Consider the following 25,085-nt stretch of genomic DNA (forward strand, 5'->3'; position numbering starts at 1 on the left):
GCATCTCTACAAATCAGCCTTCCTAATTACAGTTCACCTGTGTCAGTACTAACACCCCTCACTTTCCTGACTCACCCTGAGACAGGGCATTAAGGCTCAGTGAGCATAAAACATCAAAGTGGCCTTTCCCTGAGATCTGAATTAGGACTCTCAAGACAGGTTTCCTTTCTAGGACACATGGACCTTGTGGGATTGGCAGTCTGGAGACATACCTAAGGAACAAACACTGCCAGCCACGGTCTCTGCTTTCTTAAGGCTTCCCTGTCATATGGTGAGCCCCAGCAGAACCTCTAACTATGGTGCTTCACTGGGCAGCCGAGAGGTAGATGGAACAGTGACATGTGGCCTCGTCTCTGCTCACAGTGTAGTAGTCAAGACCTTTGACATCAATGTACAATGACCCAGGGCTAAAGACAGTGGCTGTCTATGCTGGCTAGGTCTAGGGGCCTTGTAGAACCTATGGGCCTTGAGGGGGCACGTGAGACGGTTAGACTAGGGAGATGGTGGGCAGCCAGGAAGGGTTAACTTTAGGGAGGCACATGCTTTGCCCAGGAAATGGAGACTTAGAATATGGCCAAAGTAAAAGCATGTTTAGTACACTAGTAATTACATAAATAAGGGAAAAGAAATTACCATTTGTCACTGAAAAGATTTTCTCTTTCGCCAACGCTGGGGTATTAGGAAGTGCCAGGAAGAGCTCCACCTAGAATGTGACACCTGGTAAGGGCTCAATACATTGCTGCCATATTCTCATCATTTTGGGACTGTTGTGTTAAAATGAAACCAACATGATCAGTGCCATAGCCTGCTCTGTGTAAAATGCTAGCAGCCACATGACCAGCCACACTTCACTTACCAGTAATGATTTAAAGTAACTTTTGGCAACTCTCCCAAATCAAATTTAACTGCAAACTGTGACGATTTTGTCTTTACTAAAATGTTTCTCAACCTGCAGCAGATTTTGAAAAACATTCTGGGCTGAAAACATTAGGCAGCAGGGATGCTGTGTGAATGTAGCCCCTTGCATGCATGGTCTACATCGTACCTCATGAGGTTCTGGAATAAGCACGCACTCTTGTATTTCCTGTTTTTTTTTTTTTTGTTGTTGTTGTTTTTTGTTTTTGTTTTTGTTTTTGAATTACAAGAGGCAGAGGCTGGGGTCAACTTCCACAGCTGTGGTTTTTAGGACTTACAAATCAAGAAAGTGGTGCATGAGCAAAGGGAAAAGCCTAAGTTGGAGCTAGGGGGTGTCTGGCCAGCATTGCTTTCCTAGGCATCTCCAGAGCACGGCATGTCTGCTTTAGGGTGGGAATTTGTCTTGAATGCTTCTATATTGTATCTTCTGCAGAACCAAGTAGTTGTCGCTGCTGGAAGAAGTTCTTGGGGAGCCCGGCTCTCCGGGGCACTTCACGTCTACAGCCTCGGCTCAGACTGAAGAGGTCACTCCACTCTCCTATTCAGGCTCTCCTCTCTTGGGCCAAGTCAGCTCCAGGGTAGACAAAGTCTTCCTCCAGTGGAGCTGTGGCGAAACCTGACAGAGGTGGGGCTCCTGGGACAGACATACTGACAGCCGAGTTATCTGGCAATATAGTCAGCTGTGTGTGGACACGGGATGATGGGGAGTGGCAGGCACTTTGCATCTTCTAAAGAACGCTTTTGCATCTTCTCTGAGCTTCCTGCCTGTGCTTGGGACTGTAACAATTCACCCTTCTCCTCTTCTGTTTAATACCCATCTTTCTCTCTTGTCTAGAAAAGGTGTAGTTCGCTCTCAATACAGTCTCTATATAACTGATCCTTTAAAAATCCTCGTTAGTGGTGGCTGGTCCTATTTGGATCTTAAATGTGCCTCAGAATCCCCATGCTGAAGGCTTGGTCCCCAACTGAAGGAGGGTAGAAATTTTGGAGTGGGATCTTGTTGGAGGAAGTTATGCCATTGGGGTGTATCAGGACCCAAGTCCTTCCTTCCTTGTCTGTTTCCCAGCTGCCATGAAATGAACAGCTCTCCTCTGCACTGATGTACTGCTTCTTCCCCAGCACCCTGGAGCTAACATGGCTGAAACTGTGAGCCAAAATAAACATTTCCTCTTTTGAAGCTGTTTCTCTTGGGCACTTGTCATACTGACGGTACAGGACACAGTGAAAAAACACTGTGGGGAAAACAGAGAATGGCATGGGGCAAGGGGTCCACACCCTGGCCCTTCCTCAGTGACGATTTACAAGGACCACCACAGAAACTAAAGTTCCACGAGCCATGTCGTGCCTCACACAGCTCTGTGGAGCTGGCTGTTTCACCAGTGTGGTTAAGTCTCACAGGAGGGGTGGGGGCTTTGCTGTGCTAGGCTGCCAGCGCCATCAACAGGGCAGGAAGGAGTGTGGCCTGAGCCCAGGGTGACTGTAAGGGACCAGTGAGGAACCCAGTGGCAGGCGGGCAGTGGCTTCGCTTGCTCTTGGCCCATTCTTTAGGGTGGGTTCTGTGCTCCACCCCCAGTATGGCTTCAGGAGAAATTCACCAGCACTTAGACCTGCTAACAGTGACTGGCTGGGTCTGTGTCAGCCAAGGGAGGTACTGTTCCTTCTGACCCTGGGAAATGATATCAAAAGCAGAAGGAAATGGGAGACACTACCAACCAGAGAGAAAACCTTCTGTAGAGGATGAGGAAGAGACCAACCGAGAAAGGACTCCATTGAGACGACTCGCAGGGGAGAAAGAGGGACAATTCACACTCACCCCAGAAGGCACTGCTCATGCTCCAGGCCGGCTGTTTTGAGTGTGCACTATACAGCCCAAGACACAGCAGGAAGAGAACACAGGGACATGTGGTTTCGTTTGGCTAGTAACTGGCAGTTCAACCTATCTGAAGAGCACTGCCAGCAGAAGGATTACTGTTCTGCCACTGTGACAGCCGGTCAGCAAATGGAAAGAGCAGGGCTAAATAAACCCTGGGCCTTATGCACATCAGGCATGGGCTTCCCCAACCCTGAGCTGATGCTCTAGCCAAAAGTGCCGCTGCTTTTGCTCTAACTGATGAGAGCCTGTCTAAGTGTGGCCATAGCTGGCCACAGAATTTGTCTTTGGCTCAATGTCTGAACATAGCAGATAGCAGGCTCGGGAAAAGAGAGCCGAAAGCTCATAGAGATGGAAACATCTTCAAGTTGACAGGATTGTCCAACTGACAATTCTAACATTGTAACATATCAACTCTTCCGTGAGAATCAGGTAAGTGCTACACCACTTTTGAAGATCAACCTATAAAGAATAGTGACCTGATATAGAGAAAACATTAGCACCCGACAGTCTGAATACTATCCTCAACAGGTGGATTGAAATTTCCTTCCACCAAGCATTAACTGAGGTTCTAAGAAACAGCCCCACAATGCTTAGAAACTCAAGTGGAAATAACTAACACAACACTAACTGATGCAACTGTTCAGCTTGGTGTTCTTTAACCCAAGACACCAACAGACATTTACAAACATTCTCTCTCTACATTTTCAAGGCTTCAGGATAGGAGTTGCTTTAAGCCTTACTGTCCCAGACTATAAAGTTAGAATGATTGGAGATGGGCTTTTGGTGGAGAGCTCAGGGCTCTGGACCCCATTCCATCCCTCCATGAGACCACCTCTGTGGCCATTACTGAAGTTACCACGCTAAAGTTCAAATGTGGCTTCAGTGATGCCACTCCAAGAAATGAAGCTGAGTGCAACTCCTGGACCCCGTCACACAAACAGCCTGTCAGCCTGAGCTGGACGGAGCTTCTTCCAGTCTGTGGTCAAGAATAACACGAGGAGGGACCATTTCATAGGATGAGCTCTGCTCTGTCCACATTGGCTCAGAGGCTCTGAACCTGAGGACAGACTGTCAAAAAGTATCACCCGCCTTGCTCATGCTTGATGTGGGATGTGACTGCTTGCTCAATTATAAAACTCAGTATTTGATATTTTACATTTTCTTTAAGTAGCAGTTATGCTCAAAAACCCTACCTGACCTAACCGTCTTTAAACATTTTATAAACCGCCAGTTCCGTCCTTTTATCTGAGAGGAGGCACATGACTCAAGACAATTACTTTACTCAAGGTCAAAAACTAACACAAGGAGAAAATGATATCTGATCCTGGGATCAAATGGACTTCAAGTCTTGGGTCTGCTCAAAAGGGCTACTGTGGAACCCAGGCATCATCAAAGATGATCTTGGGCACTATCAAAAGATTCAGCTGCTACAGTTCCTAGAGGGTCACATTCCAGCATCTCATGACTGGGACACCAGGCCAGCTTAGCTGCCCTGACCAGCCTCTCACAGCCCCACATAGGAGGGAAGCTCACTTATAACTTTCTGATTTCTACTGGAATAACGTTCTTATTCCTATCACTACATTACCCAGCAAATAACCCTGACATCCTTGTGGGACACAACATCTGGGGTGGGCGTACTTCCTCTTTGTTTGTCCCTTGGAGGCTAAGAGTTGCCTGGCTTTACTACAATCTTACAAGTGCACTACTTTTGGAAGCACACTTCACTGTAATGTTTGAGCACACAACTTAATGAAACCTCTAGGAAATACATGGAAGTAGGCAGAATGGTTATTAGGATGGCAGCTTTCAGACTGACAGGTATCAATAATTTGGTCATTGACTGTGCAGTTAGTTCTAGGGAGTTGGCCGCACAGCTTTGTGTGTGCTGGGGAGCACTCTTAACAATGGGCAGCACTCCTAACCCATCCATTTGGTGTTTTGGGGCAGGTGGGCCTGGAACTCACTCTATGACCTCTACTGGCCTAGAACTCACTCTGTAACCTGGGCTGGCCTCGAACTCTTCACAATCCTCCTGCTGCAGTCTTTCAAGGACTGGAATTACAGGTGAAGCACAACCATGTCCTGCTTTGCCATTCATTTTAAACGCAAACTTCTGACTATGAAGAAAACGCTCCCACCATTCTTACATTAATGATCCTTGTTTGACAAGCTCATCTGCTAACTCTGGAGAGGTAGGCAAACAGATTAGCTGGTTTATACATTTTTGGGGGCTGAGGGGGGAGACACAATCTCTTAAATCAAGCAGTGATCAAAACAGCTATAAAATTGTAAGAATAAACACTTTCTTTCAACTTTACTTCCAAAGGGTCTATTTATAACCATTCAAAGAAAAATAATATCATCTTGATTAACCAGAATCCACGTATGTTGACATTAAATTGTATTTCCTTTTTATTTATCTTATATATAAAAGAGAGCAAATACCTGAAAATAAGGTTGTCAAGGACTGACATTCCCGAGTTCATTGCAAGGCTAACACATCTGCCAGCTTTCTTTCTTTCCCAAGTCAGAGGCTGAGAGGACCAGGACCCCGTCTGAGGACTGCAGGCTCTGCCGAGTTCCGGGCCACCAGCACAGAGCTGTACTTTCCCTGACAGCACTGACTCCAGACAAGTCTTTCTCGCAATACCTTATCTATACTTTAAAAAGCTCATAAAAACAGTGCCAGGGCTGGCAGGACACAGGCTTTGGGCCTTTTACAAGGCAAGCACTTTGCCTCCCAGAATTCCGAAGACGCAATCGTGGTAGTATTGTGTATGCCACAGTGTTTTAAGTCAGACATAATTTAAACAGCAGTCATCTTTTCCTCCCCCAGAGAGCGGTAAGAGCTTCGGAAGCGTAAAAATCTTTGCCAGCTGCTGTTAGCGGCTTGCCAGGACTGTCCTGCTTGCTCCGAGTCCTTCCGGCCTGAGGATGTTTTTCACTTCCATCCTTCTGTCTGCCAGAAGGGTCTTTTTAGGTAAGGAGGCCATCTAAATAAAGCAGGAAATGCAGTTCAGTTTGTGTCTCTCAGAAGTCACTAACAGGTGGAAGGGAAGGACACACACAGGCCGGAGCCCATGCACCTGCTCCAGCCATGCTGCTTCACATGCATGGGAGGAGAGGAGCGTTGCTGCATTTCAGTACGGCTGTGGGAAGCCCTGCAGAGTGACGAGCATCTGCCTCAATGCTTGATTCTCGCTAGCATTCTAAGAAACCAAGTGATGTGTGATGTGTTGTGTTGGACACTGCTATGCATTTACGCTCACTTAACTTTCCAAATCATAGGAAGAAGCACATAGCGCTGACTGCATTAACAGAAGGGAAAGGGAGGAGCATTAGAAAAATCAACTAACTCGCACAGGGTTACGAGGCCTGTGACAACTGAAACCCAGGCTGCCTGAGTGTGGGCTCAGGAGTGCTGCTGTGAGCGCCCAGTCCATACCATAGGGGGCAAAGGAGCTTCCAGCTGTCTTCCGAGGAACGAAAGTAACCTCCTCCAGATGAGGCCACTCCCCATAAACATAATTCCTGTGATCAGCCAGAACACACGATGGTCCTGAAAGGAAAAAAAGGTTCATTCCAATCGCAGAGGTTAGTCTCTTCAGAGACAAACTCTCTTCCAGAGCTAAAAGGAGCCCGTCTGTTATCACAGGGCTCTGCCACAGAAAGAGCAGGGAACTGGGCCTGCAGTGAAGGCCAATCCAGGGGCGAGCACTCCCCCCTCGAGTGTCTCATACCCGGGTTCTTCTGTACCTACGACTGCACACGATGCTGTACCAGAAAGGCGCTATGAAGGCAGGGCTCTGCCGCCAGACTGGCTCTCGATTCCCTGGCTCAGGAGATCTGCTGCCACCTCCCACCATAGAGCTGAGTCTACAGGCGTGCACTATCACACCTGGGTCAAGAGCGAGCTCAAACAAAAGCAAACCACTTTTCTTCAGGGGGAAATAGGCTTTGAGTAAGAATATGAGAGTTAAGCATAAAACAGAGTTAGCTTGGGTTAGTTTATGTATTTATAAAATTGATTGGGAAAATAAGAAGGAAGCACCATTCTAACATTAATTGTCCTGTTTTACAAGCTCAGCCACTAACTTTTGAAAGGCAGGAGTACAGTTAGTTGTATACATTTTCCCTTGGTGGACACATGACATAACAATGGTATTTTCTTTTGAAGTCTAAAGAAAAAACATTTCACATGCACCTAATATAGGTATAGTAGTCCAAAGATAACTTCACACAATGCTTCTAGTGCACCCACATCTTGGCTGAGCCACAACAGAGCAGCTATGGACTTTTCCACGTCAGTGTAGTGTGACTGGACTTCAAAATGTTTACAATTCTGAGGCATTTCGTATCTCATATTTTCAGGTTACTACCACAATACGGACAAAGCATGATTCTTAACCAAGAGGTGAATAGGAGTGAACTGGGCAGCAAGGCTGGGAGCTGAGGGGAGAGCTGCGTGGGCAGAGTTTCTGAGAACCAACCAGGGCAGAGCTGACAAGAGAGGCTGTAGATGTCTGAGGCAAATCCAGGAAGAGTGACTAGATATCCAGACCCGGGAATCTGGACTATCCTAAGGTCGGTCAGAAGGCACCGGAATATCTCTATGTAGAAGTCTGAGATAGTTTTTTAAAGACCACTTTTTACAAATGTCTGGTCCTGAGAGATGATGCTGGTTAGACCACAGTGACAGCCATAGAAGCAACAAACCACAGAGGACAGAGGGCCAAACATCAAAGTGCTTTGCAAGACCGCTCCTGAAAACACCAGGCTACAGTGGTTTCAGAAACCCTGGCATTATATGGAAAGGCAAGAGGGCAGAGTGGAAAGGATTTGTCTTTGGGTTGAAATCCTCTGGTTTTATAGATCTGTAATTTACTAAGTTTTCTGAGCCTCTATTTCCTCATCTACAAAGTAGGAAAACTGTCTGTTTCAGAGTTGTGATTACTGCATCAAACGCGCCCTATGTATGTGAATCCCAGGTATGGGGCCAGACAGAACTAAAAATAAAATCTCTCATTACCACTGCCTCACAGGGTGGCTGTTTTAGTCAGCTTCTCCTGTGTACTTCCATGTTCTAGGAAATAAAGTGATGTAGCTACAGTCATAGCTACACACAGGGCCAACAGTAACTGCCTGAGTTCTAAGTGAATTACAGCTGTGTCTAACTCTGGGCGGGATATGCAGACGTGGTGGTTAATCTTCATTGTTAACTTCACGAGACGTGGAATCCCTCAGGAGTCACAGATCTGTGAGGCTATTTCCAAGAGTAGAGTCACTGCTTCCTGACTGTGGCCCGTGCGATGGAAGGCCTCATGCTTTGCTACCTTGCCTTTCCCGCCTCACTGGACCATGACTCCTTTAAACTGTGAGCCAAAGTCAGTCTTCCGTTCTTTCTGTTGCCTTTGCAGGCACTTTGTCACAGCAATGGGAACAGTAACATAGCAGGTTGTGTTTCAAAATCTCTTCTAATCATCTCAACATTAAAAAAATAAAATAAAATCCTGTTATTTTAAAAATGACATTCTTACCTCTTCAAGGGAAGATTCCAAATTCATGCCAAAAGCAACTCCCATTAGTCCAAAGAGGGAAAGAGAGAAGGTTCCCATGGTTAGCTGTAGATTTAGCCTCATCATCACATTTCGATGGCTGGAGAGAAAACAACCAACTCAGACAGAAACACACAAACGAGCAAAACCTAGAGAAGGCCTACGGGGTCATTCTCCACCTTCAAAAGCAACTCCTGAGATGATTAATATTATAACTTGACAAGATTTGGAATCACCATAGAGACAAACCTCCTCCCTGAGGTGGAAAGACCCACCCTCACCATAAGTGGCACCATTCCCTGGCTGGGGAATTGGACAGGTTCCTGACAGGAAACATGAACAGATATGTCCAGTTTTTGCCCTTGTTGTCAGACTGTGAGTCCAAATAAACCATGCATTCCTTCAGTGGCTTTTGCCAGGCATTTGGAAACTAAAAATTAGGCCATGTATGGAGTAGTCACAGATGTGATGGTGTGACTTCTTCCAAAAAACCACTCCTTTAAATAGTGCTTCCCAGTCCTAACCCCGGTCCTCACCACCTTCCGTAGGCATCCTCACCTGTCTAGATTGATGAAGATGATGCTCTGTGAGTCATCAATCAGGACCCGAAGCTCCCGAGCCTCATTGGAAAGGTCGTCAGCTAACCGGTAGTAGTTTTCAAGCAGCAGCTCCATCTCCTCTGCATGGTCAATCCCAGCACTGCTCTTTTCACTTCAAGTCACAGGGTTAACAGTCAGCAAACCTGAGCATGTCTAGCACACACTGACCCCCAACTTCAGCAGCCAGTGAGGAAGCCAGCTTATCGGATCTGCTGTGATTTTGTCCAGGTTGTTAGAGGCTATGCCAACAGATCCTAAGCATGATGCACTCAGCCTACAGATGACTTAGCATCACTGTGCTCCATGGCCCAATCCAAAAGTGCCATGCCATTAGTGCCATGCCATTAGTGACTAGAAAATACAAGTGTGAACACTGATGAGAAAGTGGAAATCCTAGGCCATTATGAAGCACAAGAAAACTCAGACTAGACTGAAAGGAGCATTTCTTGGGGCTGGAGAGATGTCCCAGTGGTTAAGGCTGCTTTTCCAGATGACTGAGTTTCACTTCTAGCACCCACATGGTGGCTCAACACCATCCATAACTCCAGTTCTGGGAGATCTAATGCCTTCTTCTGGCCTCTGTGGGCACCAGGCATGTAAGTGGTGCACAGACATACATGCAGGCCAAAAATCTATACACATTGAAAAGAGCATTTCCCTTAGAATACAATCAAATACAGCAGCAGCCAATTTCCCCTCTCCCTGGATGAGTGAGCAGAGGACTAACTGCTGACATCTGCTTCCCTGAGCACATCCTATGTGCTCTGAAGCTGTGATGCACTACACCAGGCACCGCCTTTGCTGCATGGCAGATTTAGTAAATGTGAATTACATTGAGCCTTGCTATCTCTGCTTTGGCATGTTTGTACAAATTAAGTGTTGGGAAGACAGAGTTGTGTGTTTTGTCTTGGGGAAACAAAACAAAAAAAAGGGAACTTTTTTATTATTGTGTTTATGGGGTGTGTGTGTCAGAGTGTGCACCACGGCGCCGCATGTGTGGCGGTCAGAGGACAACTGTGGTGCTGATAGTGTCCTTTCACTTCACATGCATTCCAAGGCTCGCACTCAAGTGGCTTGCACACATCACTTTCACCATGTCACCAGCCCCTTTCCTTGTTTTTCGATGCTTTTCAGCTAATGAAGAGTATGAGCACTTAGAACCATACCACTGTCTACCAGAGCAGATTCCCGTCTCCAGTGACTTTTAAATGCATTTAGTATTATAGATTAGACAGTGAGTTTCATACATGCTTCTTGAACCTGCTTTATAATATGGAGCAGTGACTATGCTCTATTAGGGCTGTTTCTAAAAAGCAAATGAGTTCTAGGTTTAGGAGTCAGAAGTGTGTAAGTGGTGTGTCTGTAACAGACGAGGCTTACAGAATCCAATCCACATTGGCTCATCCCCCCTCCTCTACCATGCAACTATTGCCCTTACTCAATAGGGAACCTATCTCATGGCACCCTTGTTGCTTAGTGACCCATCCTTTGAGGATAATCGTGATGTTTATGATCTTCTCAGCCCAGCAGCTGCAATGCAGTATGCACACACTTCAGCCTCATTGAGCTGGGCCATGTGCAAGAGAGTGACTAAGGGTGAAAAATGCCTGTTCACTATTTTAGACAAGCACAGCCTCACCTGAACGAAGAAACAACACACGGCAATACTTACAAGACCTGTGGGTCACTCCACTTGGTCAGACAGAGTTCTTCCAGCATCTCCTCATCATCCAAAAGCTCCAAAATCGACTCTTTGAAAATTTTAATGTCCGTTTCTAACTCAGAGAGACTGTAAGAAAGAACAGTTACACAGCAAAGGTTGACAGTGTGAATGTGCAACATTTCACGTTTAGGGCGTCTTACAAGTGGATCCACCTAGCACTCAGTGTCCACTGGTAAGAAACATTTCAACAATTAACACAAATTAACCACTCCAAACCCAAACCAACTGGTAAGATTAGCCAGTGACACAGCTCTCCATATAACAATTTTGTGGCTCTAAAGGTTATGTCATGGGGGCTGGAGAGATGGCTCAGAGGTTAAGAGCACTGGCAGCTCTTCCAAAGGACCCGGGTTCAATTCCCAGCTCCCACATGGCAGCTCACAACTGTATATAACTCCAGATCCAGGAGATCTGGCACCCTCACACAGACCTACATGTAAGCAAAACACCAATGCACATAAAAATAAAAATAAATAAATAAATAAAGGTGTAAATGTAAAGGTTAAGGTAAGATGCTTGGGTATGTATCCTCAGCTAAGAACTTCTTGGCGATGAATTAGAGCAGAAGGTGGTTGCAGAGCGCACTGGGAAGGTTCACAGTCAGTAGTTACGGGCGGAAAGTCTAAGAATCCAGGTCAGGAGGAGTTACAAGGTTCATACCTTGCTTGTCAGATACATGTGGGGAGGGGTAGCGACAGGCCATTTCGTTTCTTCTGTGGGGTTCTGAATGTTGACTCAAGGGCCTTGTTCATGACATGCAAGGGCTCTTCCAGATTACTTACACCTCACCTCCCCATGACCCTTTTTGAGAGAGGGTATCACTCTGTAGCCTAGGTTGGCCTCCAACTTGAGGCAATCCTCCTGCCTTAAACTGCTAAGTGCTGGGATTACATGTGGGGTACCATACCCAGCTTTGAATATGGCATGGACTGCATGGCAACCACTGCTGCTTGACAAAGTTCCAGCACTTCATGTCGACACTGCAGACCACACTTCTCCAGCACCTTCACTTCCATTTTTAATGGTTCTCACTATCAATGCCCGTCCCTTTGGGAAATTTTGTGTGCGCTTTGACAAAGGATAAAAATGTGTACAATGGTAGCCTCTCTAAACAAAATAATTCTTTGGAAAAAAATCCCCACCACCATGGAACGAGGAATTCCATTGTGCCCTCCCAATTACACTAAGAACAGGAAGGTTAGAGATTTACTAGACACACCTGAGCCCAAGGATGAACGGCCTACGGTTCAGATCCAGAGCTAAAGGCAAGAGTCCAGTTAATAAACACAGAGAAATCAGAATGGTCCAGGGTAATGGGAGAAGAGTAAGACATCAGGCCCTTCCCTTTTGGGAGCCTTATGAGAGGAACAGGCTCATATAGTAAGACTAAAAAATGGTATAGTGTCTGCTCCCTAGGAGTTCTTTTTCCAAGGTCAAACATTTGGACAAGGGTCTCCATACTCTCCTGGGCTTGAGGAAAGCTCCTGCTTGATAAAAAGCAGTCATTCTTATCTCTAACAAGAAGAATTTGTGGCCTTTCATTAACATATGACTGGTGCCTATTGTCAAGGTCAACGCTGGATTCCTCAATCCCTGATCTCAAGCCACACCCTAGCTCACAAGCCCCTGTCTCCTATTTAATCCTATGTACAACTTAAATTATAGTCACTTTTCAATTAAGCAATGCTGGCCGCCATCCTGATTCATCCTCAGATCGTGTCTGTGCGCCTCCCTCCCCCTGCCCCCATCCTCTTTGGGACCTGAACCTGAAGCAGGTCTTTGGCGTGAGTATTCTTTCAAAAAATTAATTATTTATATTGATGTGTGTCTATGTGTATGCCTATGCCATATGTGTGCATGTGCCTGTTGAAGACAGTGTTGCTTCCTGGAGCTGGAGTTACAGGTGATTATGGACCACCAAATCTGGGTGCTGTGAATGGAACTCAGGTCCTCAGAAAGAGCATCATATTAACCACTGGACCATCTCTCCAGCCTGGAGCTTATTTATAACTGATAAAAAAAGTACTTCAACATTAGACAAACAACAAATTCTTTTAAAACTTTAACTGGAGATGGGGGCTTAAGGGACAGATGGCTGAGCAGTTCAGATCACTGGCTGCTCTTATAGAGGACCTGAGTTTGGCTTCCAGAACCCACAGGATGGTTATCATCTGTAACTTCAACTCTAGAGGATCCCATGTCTTCGCCCCTCCTCAGGCATTAGGTACACACACGGTACATACACACATGCAGGCAAAACTCATAAAGATAAAATAAATCTTCAAAAAAACAAAACAAAACAAAAAAACTGGGGCCAGTAAGAAGGTTCGAGAAAGTCAAGGCACCTGTTGCCTGATGACCTATGTTCAATCTGTGGCAATCACACAGTGGAAGTAGAGAACTGATTCTACCAAGTTGTCCTGACCCCCACACGTGCACATATCCCATCCCCACCCCACCCCCATGGAATAATAAAACTAAAAACATTTATTGGCTTTCTGAGCTGGTGAGATGGCTCAGCAGGTAGAGGCACTCACCACCAAACCTAACCCCCTGAATTACTTCATGTCACAATTTAAATAAACTCTGAGATTTTTACTCCCCAACTTTTCTTGAAAATTTAGCAGTTAAGGGCTGTGGCTCAGCAGTATAATCCTGGCAGGTATGAGGCTGTGGCTGTCTGTGGCTGTGGCTCAGCAGTATAATCCTGGCAGGTATGAGGCTGTGGGTTCAGTCCCTAGCACAACAGAAAGAATGTTTAGAGTGGGGGAGTGGTGTACCTGTACCTGTTAGAGAGGCTTAGTGGTTAAGGGCACACGCTGCTGTTCTACAGAACCCGTGTGATTCTCAGCACTTAAAAGCTGTGTGTGTGTGTGTGTGTGTGTGTGTGTGTGTGTGTGTGTGCGTGCGCGTGCGCGCGCGCGTCAGGGTGGGGTGGGGTGGGGTGCCCTCAACCATTAAGCCATCTCTCTAACGATCGTATCCCTTCCCCATATCATGTTTTAACTGTCAAGGTTTTGAACATTTTTCTGTGGTGAACCCAGGGCCTCATATACACCACGTAAGCACTCTACCACTGAGACACAGCCATAGCCCTTAACTGTTAAATTTTCAAGAAAAGTTGAGTATAAATCCCAGAGTATATTTATTTAAATTATGACACATGGAAAGCTGTTACCATTAACAAAGAAGAATCACACTTAGGTTCACATGTGCATTTACATTAACCATCTCTCTGTAGGCATAAGCCAGAGAGAATTGAAAGTGTCTGTCTCTAACTCACAGCTTAACAAGCCACCCCTATTTACCTTTTGCCATTCTGGAGTAGGACATGCAGTTTGCTTCTGTCAACAGAAGAGTGCTTGGGGTCCACTAATGCATCCAGGGTCTCAAGGATCAGTGGCTGCAGGATGCTAAGTTGCCCCTGGAGGGTGTTGATCTAGATAACAACATGGCCTTTCATAAGAATTAAAACAACCTTTTTAGAACTTAGGATCAGTGAAGCCTCTCATTAAACACAGACATTTGTGCTAGCCAAAAATACTGACAGCATCTCAGAACAGCCATTTCTCGATGCCTCAAAAGCTGTGTCTGCTGGCTTAGAGGAGCACCACATAACGCTGTCACCAGGCTCTGGATTGACTCCCAGTCTTCCTCTATAGACAGCTGCTTTGGTAGCACTAGGGAGTGATTTGTTAATGACATCCTGGGGACTGGAGAGATGGCTCAGTGGTTAAGAACACTTCCTGCTCTTCTAGAGGACCAGAATTTGGTTCCCAATACCCACATCAGGCAGCTCACACCTGTAACCCCAGCTCTAGGAGATCCAACGCCCCCTGGACTCTGCTAGCATCTACATACATGTACACACATATGCAATAAATATAATCCTCAGCTCTGAAAAAAAAGAAAAAAAAAATCTTGAAACCCCCATGTCAAAATACCCATTTCACATTTGGGAATGGCTATGTTTTTTGTAAACAGAACACTGTTCAAAATCGCTCTGGACAATGACTTTTAACAACTGAAACTTGGGATGGAGCTGTAGTTCAGGTGGTGGAGAGCTTGCCTAGTATGCATGAAGTCCCAGGTCTGATCCATAGCACTGAATAACTGGATATATTGTCATGTGCCTGCAATTCTAGCCCTTGGGAGGTGGCAGAAAACTGAAGCTTGACTTGGACTTTAAGCTAACAGGCATGGTTGATATTCAACAGGAATAAACTGATAAGAGGAGAGGACTCAAGATCGAAACTCCCACTTCAGCTGGCAAACGACACAAGACTAACAGATTACACAGCAAAGCCGAGACTACAGATGCTACTACACGCTGTTTAATCTCAGAATCGGGCGCCTGCTGTAGATTCTTTTGTTTTGCATAGCAGAATCTACTTCCAGGTTCACAAGACCGGAAGTGGGACAGCCCGGTAGACCTAATGTTTAACTATCCTAGAGAGACACCAACTCTCCGGTCTGTGAGGGCTGGCCTTCGTGGGGCTGGGAGGCTAGGTGGGTTGAGGGGCTCTCCTTTATTTGAAAGTGGAGCCCTTGAGGAGATGCTTGGCTTGACACTGTAGTGCTCTTTCAGAAAGGAACCGTCCAGGGACGGCATGTCACAGGAAGAATTACTAAGAGACTGCATCGTTCCCATATGATGAACCCGAGTCAGCCCAGCCTGTCACACACTACTGATTGCACTGTGCTGCTGCTCCTGTGACCCCGGCAGAGAGGGAAACCTCTGTTCCCTCACTGAAGCGAAGCAGAGACCAGGGTAAGGTACCAGGTCACTCAGTCTCCCCTGACCTTTTAAATTTCCTCTCCATCCCCACTCTGGCCAACAGACCCCAGCACTGACTCCTGATGGCAGTAGCTCCTCAACAGTACAATCCAGACTAATTAGGGCAGGAAAAATAAAAGACTAGAAGGGGCTAAGAAGGCAGTGGCCACCTTGATCGGGTTTGTACAACTCCCAGGAATCCAGCTCCTGCTGATTTGTGGGGCTGGGGTCATTAGAAGAACTGTGGCTCCTGTCAGTCTAGGTCCCAAGCAAGAGGTGCCACCTCCTCGAGCTGCTTCAGACAATAGTCTGATGAATGGGGCGCTCATGTGTGAGCACTTGCATTACACAATTTAGTTTGAAGGAGGAAGTGAGGTGCTCAGAGTCACTGACGTTCCAACTTAAGGTCTCCTGAATTCTCATCCCACAAGTGAAAGTGCACAGACAGATGTGACATGCACATGTACCAGTACAGAGAGGATGGAGCACGTGGACCACCCTAGTTCAAGGCCAGCCTGGTATACTCAGGGGGTTGCCAAGTCAACAAACAAACAAAAATAAACAACAGCAACAACAAACAACCCATAAAAGTGTAGAAAGGGAGCCAATTTGAAATGTGCTCTGTTGGTTTCCTCTTGAGAATCTTTAGGTCTACTTGGTTGGGTCCTAAGTTGGAGAACGAAGCTCCCTCTCCCTGGAGGAGCCTTACAAAGGACTGCTGTGCTGGGGAAAGCAGCTTTGAAATGGTCAGTACTACCTGGTCTTCGCACTCACACAGCAGACCGGGCTTACCCAGTACTGCAGGAGTGCTTCAATAGCTCTGAACTCAAACGGCAATGGGTAAGTGACGAGCTGACCGTCTCCAGCCAGCTGCGATGGCAGTTCCCGGAACAGCCACTGCTCCAGGTTTAAATTCCGGTAGTCTAGTATCAGAAGACACTCTGGAGTGATCACAGCCTTCAAATACTGCAAAAGCAACAGAAAAGAATGGACGTGAACACACACACATACACACACACACACACAAACACACACACACACACACACACACTTATCAAGATGCAAGTTCTCAAGCTGGAGGAAAAAGTAAATTCACAAAACTGAGTTCATTTTACTAATTTTGGACTAAAACTAAACCAAATCAGTGCTCATTTGGTTTTCTAAAAACAAATAATGAAATTAAGGGATATTTTATAAAGGAAGAAAATTCAAATATATGTAGGTCTTGATAATTCTAAGTTGTTCAACTGGAATTACACAAATTAGATAGTTATTATGACTCCAGCCTGATGTGGCACAGATGTGTACCCACAATCCCAGCACCTGGGAGGTGGAGGAGAGCAGATGGTCAAGGACACGCTATACAGCAGGTCACAGCCAGCCTGGTGTACCTGAAACCCTGTCTCAAAATATTCAAACCCACAAAGAGACATCTGCCAAGACATGCACAAGAAAATAGGGAATAAGTGAAAAATAAAATTCCCTAAATAGTCAAGTGGGAGGCTGGCCAAGGGCCAGTGCCTGTCCGCCAGCACCTGGGAGTTGCCGTCTCAAGACTGCTATCTGAAGAGAACACAACAAACTGGCAGATCTCCTCACCAAGTCTGGAAGAGCTCTATGTCAACAATGTCACTGTCCCTCTCCCTTCTAGATTTTATGTGGACAGCAGCCCAGCCCAGGAGGCCTGCTTGTTCTTACTCTGGCCATCCGCATTTGTTCGCTGAACCCTCCCACCCAGCCCCTGCACACTACTAATAGTCATGGCTGACTGGCCTGCTCTCCTGGGCCCCAACTCAAGGGGCATGCACGACTAACTTTCTCTAAATTAGATTTTATTCATTCTATTTTATGTGTGTTTTGCTTGTATGTACATATGTGTACAACCTGTGTGCTTGGTGCCTGTGGAGGTCAGAAGAGGGCATCAGATCGCCTGGAATTTGAAGTGGCTATTAACCACTCTGTGGGTATTGGGAATCAAACCCAGGTCCTCTGCAAGAGTAACAAGTGCAGTGCTCTAACCACTGTCCCATCTCTGCAGCCGATTGCTGGAGAAGTTATACAGAGTTATGTATCTGTCCATCTATCTGTACAGTGTAATATATCCGTCATCTAGGTCCCACAGTTTAACATTCTGTTTAATTTGCTTCATCTTATACACATTTATCTATACAAAGAGATTCATACTGTTTAGAAGCAGTAGCTACTGATAACAAGAACAAAGATATTTTCTGGAGAAAAAAATTTTGAGAGTAGATTGTACATGTTGTGATTATTTTGATTAAATCTAGATTATGGGGCAAAAATCTAATCAAAGGCAAATGTAAAAAAGCAGAAATTCAATACATTCAATGTCTTCTGAGCAGGCAAGTTAAGTACAATTTTAGAAAGTGTTAGATATAAATTTAAACTGTAGCCAAGGTTATATATTATAATTGCACTTAACAAGATACAAATGGAAAAACATCTGTTTCAGCGGGTGTGGTGGCTTGTGCCTATAATTCCAGCATTGGGGAGGCAGAGGCAATGACCAGGAGGTCAACCTCATCTTCAGCTACATAGCAAGTTTAAGGCAGCCTTGGCCACATAAGGCCCTATATCTTTATAAATATCTTTATAAATAAATTCTTTTTTTGTGTAATCCCAGAAACTACAGACTAAATTCAAAGGCCAATAAAGACCACAGTCAGAATTTTCCCAACACAAAAGAGAGCAGCACCATGCCTGCTGAACATATAATCCATGTAGAACAAGTTCTACTCTTACAATGCATCCAGTAACAACAACAACAACAACAACAAATCCCACTTCCTTCCAACATTTTTCTTTCCTGTCTCTCTTCTCCCTCTCCTTCCCTCCCTCCCTCCCTCTCTCTCTTTCTCACAGGCCCTGGCTGTCCTAGAACTTGCTATGTAGACCAGGCTGGCCTTGAACTCACGGAGATCTGCTCACCTCTGCCTCTGAGTGCTGGGATGAAAGGCACGATGGCTAGGACTCCCTGGTGAACACAGCAGTGCAGCTCTTACCTCCATCCTCATGATAATCCTGTTGTTCCTGGTAGTGATGCTCATCACGTGCTGAAACCTCAAGTCTCTGGCCTGGAGTGCTAACTCATGGTACAATTCAGTTTTCTTCCTCTCTATAGCAGAACAGAGCAGGTGGCACTAATAACCCAGAGACCATGGGCTCCCAGTGCCCCTCCCAGGCCCATCTAAGTGGTTCTCTACTATTATCACAAAGGATTACGTGAGTCTTCAATGTCTATTCTTACCTGAAAAGGAGATTCATGCTAACTCAATTTCTCCCTTCTCTTCCTATTTTTCTAGAACATTTCACAGCAGCCCATTGGTGATCAATATAAAAACCTCAATCAAGCATGATAAGAACCTATAGCAACAATTTTTTACCTCTGGACATAGTTTGCCTCTCTAACAGGATGTCATGCATCCCAGCCTGGCCTTGAGCTCCTTACAAAGCCAAGGATGACCTCAAACTTATTATAGACATGCAGAACCGAATCCAGTTGTTGCTGGGACTGTACTAGGTATTCTAGTATTCTAGGCAAGCTCTCTATCAACTGGGCTATATCTCCAGCTCATATGAACTTGAATTTTATTAACTAGATTTTTTTAGGTTAGTTTATTTTATATATATGAGTGTTCTGCCTACATATACAGATGTGCATCGCATGTCTGGTGTCGGTGGAGGTCAGACTGCTGCACTGAATCCCTGGAACTAGAGTTACTAATGGTTGTGGGCTACTGTGTGAGTGCTAAGAACTGAACCTGGGTTCTCTCCAAGAACAAGTGCTCTCAGTTGCTGAGCTATTTCTCCAGTCCCTACACTTTCTATTTTTACCACTATAGCATCATATTCAGCGTTGTCAATCTGTGAATGAATGAATTTGGTAATTTATTATTGGACAAATAAAAACCTAGAAAAGTTGATACTCATGGTAGATTCTCGTACCTGCTAAGACTATAGCAGATGAGAGAAACCCATGATAGGCTGGGGACAGCAGCATCTGTATTTGTGTCAAACCACATCCCCACAGGACTGCAAGAAAAAGCTTGGGAAGGAGCCCCTGGCACAGACACAAGGATCAAAGCAAGGATGAGACAGGACCACGGGTCTGCAGGGACAGGCGACACTGAAGCTCAAGGAAAGCAGTACCTAGCTCCGTTTTTAGGAGCAGCTGTCCAGAGGCAGGCTGTCACATGACTGCCACCCAGTGCCTTACACCTCCATTTTTCTCACTGCAATGGCAGTGTGTGTGTGTGTGGGGGGGGTGGTAGAAAGACAACACACCCTAATTCTACTGTAAACCTGTTTCGTAATGAATAGAAACTGGAGGGCTGTGTAAGGGAGGAGCAGCATTTCCACCTTCAGCTCTACTCCAAACACCCTGGGCGTCCAAGGGATTCCTGCCAAAAGGAAGTAATGCAGAGAACTGCACACAGGGACTGCCAGCCCCACGAGGGGCCGATGAACAAATGTGGAGGAGGGACCTCCTTCAACACAGTAGCAAATCCAAAGAACTCTGTACTCCAACACTACAATTTCCAATTGTCCACCAAATTCAGTACTCCATTGATAAGGATACTCACCGAAAGAAGTAACGTTTCCTTCTTTGTCAAACTTTGTCTAAAGATAGATCATAAAAAAAATTTCAAATGAGTATATTTATGTTGAGATATAGCCTCAAAATTATGAAATGTAATTATAAATCATATCTGACCTTACGTTAAATACAGCTGCAGAAGCCAGAAAAAAAAAAAAATTCCTCTCCTTTGCTAATCTGTCAGTTTTGGACCTTACATCCTCCTCTGCAAATTTATCAGTCAGCAGGCTAGGGAAACCTCAGGTGGCTGCAAGGACTTTCTGGCTGGGAAAGGACTTGACAATGATCCCTGGGTTGGGGATGTCACTTAGTGGAAACATGATGCCCTGCCTTTGTTGGCTTTTATCCTTCTCAGCAGACTGAGACCAAGGAGTGGGCTGTCTTACAAATCTAAATGTCGTCTTCTGCTCTCATGAGCAAAGATCTGATCAACAGGAGGGCAGAAGCACCAGGAAATGTCAAGGTCAATTTTTAATAAAAGCTTTGTATCATATCATATAGACTAGCTTGTCATGGATTTCTTTCTTTCTTTCTTTCTTTCTTTCTCTCTCTCTCTCTCTTCCTTCCTTCCTTTTTTTTTTTCTGTTTTTGTTTTTGTTTTTTCGAGACAGGGTTTCTCTGTGTAGCTTTGTGCCTGTCCTGGAACTCACTCTGTAGCTCAGGCTGGCCCCGAACTCACAGAGATCCACCTGCCTCTGCCTCCTGAGTGCTGGGATTAAAACCGTGCACCACCACTGCCCAGCCTTAGATTTATTTCTTAAACACATATACTCACTGCTGAAAATAAGGAAATTTGTAAAACTACTTAAATCACATTTTAGAGAAAACTATGCCAATAATACCTTACAGGGGTGTTTTCCAGTGTTCCTGTAAAACATACCTCCTCTACAACACAAATTACGCATTTTTACATCTCAAATTTATGTATCATTTTTCTTTAATGGTATCCTTTTCTGAAAGACATCACTTAAAACTGACATTTAAAATGTTTACCTTGTAACCAACTTACTTTCTCAACTCATTCTTTTCAACAGAATCAGCTGATTGTTCAGTGTTCTTGGGAGAAACCTACTTTGCCTATAAAGAATTTTCTTTCAGTCATCATTTGACTTATTTTTGTTTGGGGATCGGGTGGGGAGAGGACTCACTGTGTGGTCCAGGCAGGCCTCAGACTCAAATTCTTTTGCCTAGGTCGCCTGACCAGCTGGGTTACACAGACTGGCCTTGATTCTATTGTGGAACGGATCAACTTCAGAAAACTGACTAAGAGTAATTACTTTCCAAGCAATTTGCAGGAATGGGCATGGTGCCTCAGGACTACTTGGGATGCTGCCGCAGGAAGACTGTCATTAGTATGAGGCTAGCTCAGGCTAACCAATGAGTTTTAGCTCGGCCTGGTCAATAGAGTGAGACTGTCTCAAAAAAGCAAAGCAAAGCAATACAAAACAAAACATAACAAACCCCAAACAACAAAAAACAAACAAGCAATTCTGAGATGCCTCTTATCTTATTAAAAGTTCTTTTAGCAGGGTGGTGGTGGTGGTGGTGGTGGTGGTGGTGGTGGTGGTGGTGGTGGTGCAAGCCTTTAATCCTAGTGCTTGGGAGGGAGAAGGAGATAGGATCGCTGTGTTCCAGGCCTGGTCAGCTACACAGAGAAGTCCTATCTTGAAAAAACAAACAAACAAAGTTCTTTAGCTGGGCATAGTGGTACGCTTCAATCCCAGCACTGGAAAGGCAGGGGCAGGGCCAAGTGCTCTAGACCAGCCAGTGAGGCTTACACAGTGAGACCCTGTCTTAAAGTTCTTTAAGAAGCTAGTATTAAACACAAATGTTTGTAAAGAATAACACACACTGGATGGTTATTATGTCTGAGGCACCATTTTCAGGATTTTGTAAGTTATTTTCATTCTAAAGTAGTTTTTATAAAGTAGATGCTGTAATTTTTTCTTTTTATGAATGTGTCTGTATGTTTATGTAGGTGCCAGGAATACAGGAGGTGTTAGACCCTGGAGCTGTGGCTAATGTGGTTGTGAGCCACTCAGGGTGCTGACAGTGAGATTCAAGTCCCCTGGAAGAGCAGCAGGTGCTTGGCTTTCTCTCCAGCCCCTAAAGCATATCTATTTCTAGTTCACAAATGAGCAAATTAAAATACAATGACGTTATCTCAGCTTCCTTTAATTCTCATGATTACCCAAGGTAGTTAGTTTCTAGTTATTAATGAGAAAATCAAGGTATAAGGTGTTACAATAACTTGTCCAAGTTCCCCAACAGTAAGAAAGCCTGCTGAGGTTTAAACTCAGGAAGTCTGGCTCAGGTCAAGCACTTATTCTTAAAACTTTTTTACAAACCATAAAAGCTTACAAAATGAGCTGCAAAACAATTTGTAATTTTACTTAGGTTACTTTTTGTCTCCAAGGGCCTTATTTCTTAAATGTGTGCACGAAACACACACAGATATGTTAATAATTCCTCTAGCATCTTCCAAGTCTCCAAGCTTCCAAGGGTTTCCAAACAGATTCAGAAAATCTGGAGTGTTCAAAAAGGAAGTTTTGGGACTGGGGAATATAGCTCAGTTGATAGAGTGCTTGCCTGGCATACAAAAAGTTCAATTCCTAGGACCACATAAAGTACGTGTGGTGGCACATTAAAACTTAGCACGGTGGAGCACACCTAAAATTCCAGAACTTAGAGGGTAGAGCAAGGAGGACCAGATCAAGATCACCCCAGACCACAGAGCAAATTTGAAGTCAGTCTAAGTCACAAGAGACCTGTTTCAAGAAAGAGGAAACGTGGGCTGCTGGTGGGAACCTTTAAGATGCACTATATAAACTTTTCATTCTGCCGCAAAGGAGAAGACTTGGAGCTGCCATTTGAGCAGCCTGTTCTGTACAGCAAGAACCCAGTCATTAATAAAGCTTCAAGAGGACCACTAAACCAGTCTCGGGCAGCTGGGTCACTGGCCAAATACAACTCCAAAACCGCCTCCAACTATCCAATCCTGTGAGTTTAATAAGCTTACGAAGTGCTTCTTGCAAGTTACTGCATGAGGTGCACTCACCACGGCAAACACCTGGGCCACGCTGGCTAACGTAGCTTGAGAGGCATCGGAGGTTCTAGATCGGTGCACATCACCTAAGGAAAAAATTAGAGAATGAATTTGCCGTGAGCATGACTGGTGACCCTGGAAGCTCAGCTGCGATTCTCAGTACACGGAACTTTCAGAACGTCTTGCATTTTGAAGCTTTTTCCCACTGGAAACAAAACACCTGTTACGTTAGGAATCTGGCTGTTCTCCCTAACAGTTCTGCCCCTATTCCTTGCCAGGGCTTCCATGCACCAAAGTCACACAACTTGTTAACTATCTGAGGCCTGTCCTGCTCTATGATTGGAGCCAAGGCAATCTCGGTGCCTGTCTAATACACACAAGGGCCTGGGTTTTGTCCCAAGCACCGGCAAAAGTAAAAAAAAATATACAAAATATACATTTATTTTCTGGGGCTGTGTGAGCACTGTGGAAGTCAGAAGTCACACTGCAGGTGTCTATTTTCTCCTCTCACCATGCAAGCTTTGGGGACTGAAGAAGTGTCAGGATTAGTACTCTGGACTTCAATGTTTATCCTAAAAGTTCCTGCATCTTGCAGACCATTTGGTTCCCAAGCATTGTCAAGGCCTGAGGGAAAAGGCACACAACCAAAAGACTGATTGTGGGGAAGGAGCTGCTGACTGACAGCATCTCATTTTGGGTACAATTAAAAAGAAAACGTACCAGAAGCCACTGCTCTGTTAGGACTGTTTGTTTCTAAGCAGAACCTGTACTCACATTTGCGGAAACACTTTCTTTACATTTCACCATTGGGTGACAGAAGTCCCAGCAGCAAAGACTCCTCTTCCTTCTCCCAGAGCTCCCCTGGCTGTCTACTCACACAGTCTAAGAGCAGACTTCATCAAGGGTGAGTGCTAGCCCTGCCCTGATTCTTCAACTTCACTTCTAGGAATTCCCTATCCTTTACCGGGGCAACTGTGCAACTCTATCAATGTGCCCAGCAGAGAAATTAACAAAATAAACAGGACGAGTAACATCCCAATCTTGCTACTCGTGGTAGTCATGCCACCCAACTTCGAGTTTGGTCTGGGCTTCACAGTGAGTTAGTTCCAAGACAACCTGGGCTAGGGAGACCCTGTCTCAAAACAAGCAAGATAAATAAATGAATAAAATAAAAACCCAACCTAACAGAATACTGTAACATGAAAGCAGAAGGGGGCATATGGAGGCAAAAAGGCCAGCAGGAAGGGGAGGGGTGTCGAGAAAAAGTTCGTCTAAAAGTACCGTCACGAAACCCATTACTGAGCAGATGGCTCAGCCGGCCAAAACGCCTGCCGCCAAGCTTTAGTACCCGAGTTCGATCCAGGAGAGAACTGACTCTGGCAAGCTGTCCTCTGACCCAGAGAAAGGCACACGCACGCTCGAACAACACGTAAACGCTAAATTTAAAAACAACAACAAAACCAAACGTAGCCTAATAGGGTCAACTCTTCTAACTGCAGAATTCTGAAGGCTGGGACAGGAGGACCGCTGCCAGTTCGCGGCCAGCCTGGGCTACACAGAGCGACCCTGTCCGTCTCAACAAACAAAACAAGAAACCACAATCGCGTCCCGGCCGGGCTGGCCTGCGAACTGCGGGCAGGGGTGAGCCCGGCAGGTCGCGCAGCGGAGAGGACGGCGGGGCCAAGGGCAGGCGGGGCCCCGCGGGACGCGCGTACCTGCAGCGCGGGGCGAGCTCCGGGAGAGCAGCGGGGTCGCGCGACCGCAGCAGGCAGCGGGGCTCAGGCGCGCGGCACACAGGGCCCGCCGGGACTGCACGACGCGGGGCAGCAGCCGGGGCAGGCAGCGCAGGCCTTCCATGGTGCGCAGGTAACCGGGAGGCGGCAACGAGAAGCCGGCCCGGCATGCCGGAACCCGGGTGGACAGGCGGACCGCCACAACCGCGCACCGCGCCTGCGCGAGCCGTCCCCGCGCCTGCG

The 25,085-nt window shown here is 45.7% G+C and overlaps 2 protein-coding genes across 7 annotated transcripts in view; one reads left to right on the forward strand and one right to left on the reverse strand.

The window, feature by feature from the left end:
* The window catches only part of Gpld1 (glycosylphosphatidylinositol specific phospholipase D1), a 54,983-nt gene extending 52,888 nt beyond the window's left edge, over positions 1 to 2,095 (forward strand). For 4 of the 6 annotated variants that reach the window (XM_036188976.1, XM_036188973.1, XM_036188974.1 and 1 more), the window contains exon 27: positions 1,349 to 2,095. In XM_036188976.1, coding sequence (XP_036044869.1) covers positions 1,349 to 1,435 — 87 coding nt within the window. In that variant the 3' untranslated portion in view covers positions 1,436 to 2,095. Of the gene's footprint in view, positions 1 to 681; positions 1,070 to 1,348 lie in introns of those variants that run through there. The other 2 variants (XR_004945047.1, XM_036188979.1) reach the window with 2 other exon arrangements.
* A 3,084-nt stretch (positions 2,096 to 5,179) lies between these two features.
* On the reverse strand, positions 5,180 to 25,079 carry Mrs2 (magnesium transporter MRS2). The gene is made up of 11 exons (XM_036188984.1): positions 24,825 to 25,079; positions 23,122 to 23,195; positions 20,050 to 20,086; positions 18,469 to 18,581; positions 16,238 to 16,411; positions 13,977 to 14,107; positions 10,618 to 10,734; positions 8,905 to 9,057; positions 8,329 to 8,446; positions 6,237 to 6,350; positions 5,180 to 5,784 (listed from the first exon to the last, which is right to left on the reverse strand). The coding sequence occupies exons 1-11, from the start codon at positions 24,964 to 24,966 to the stop codon at positions 5,674 to 5,676; spliced, it is 1,284 nt and encodes a 427-aa protein (XP_036044877.1). The 5' UTR covers positions 24,967 to 25,079; the 3' UTR covers positions 5,180 to 5,673.
* Between the last annotated feature and the right edge of the window lie 6 nt (positions 25,080 to 25,085).

The sequence above is a fragment of the Onychomys torridus genome, chromosome 5 (genome assembly GCF_903995425.1).
Source record: "Onychomys torridus chromosome 5, mOncTor1.1, whole genome shotgun sequence".
NCBI classification, from domain to species: domain Eukaryota; kingdom Metazoa; phylum Chordata; class Mammalia; order Rodentia; family Cricetidae; genus Onychomys; species Onychomys torridus.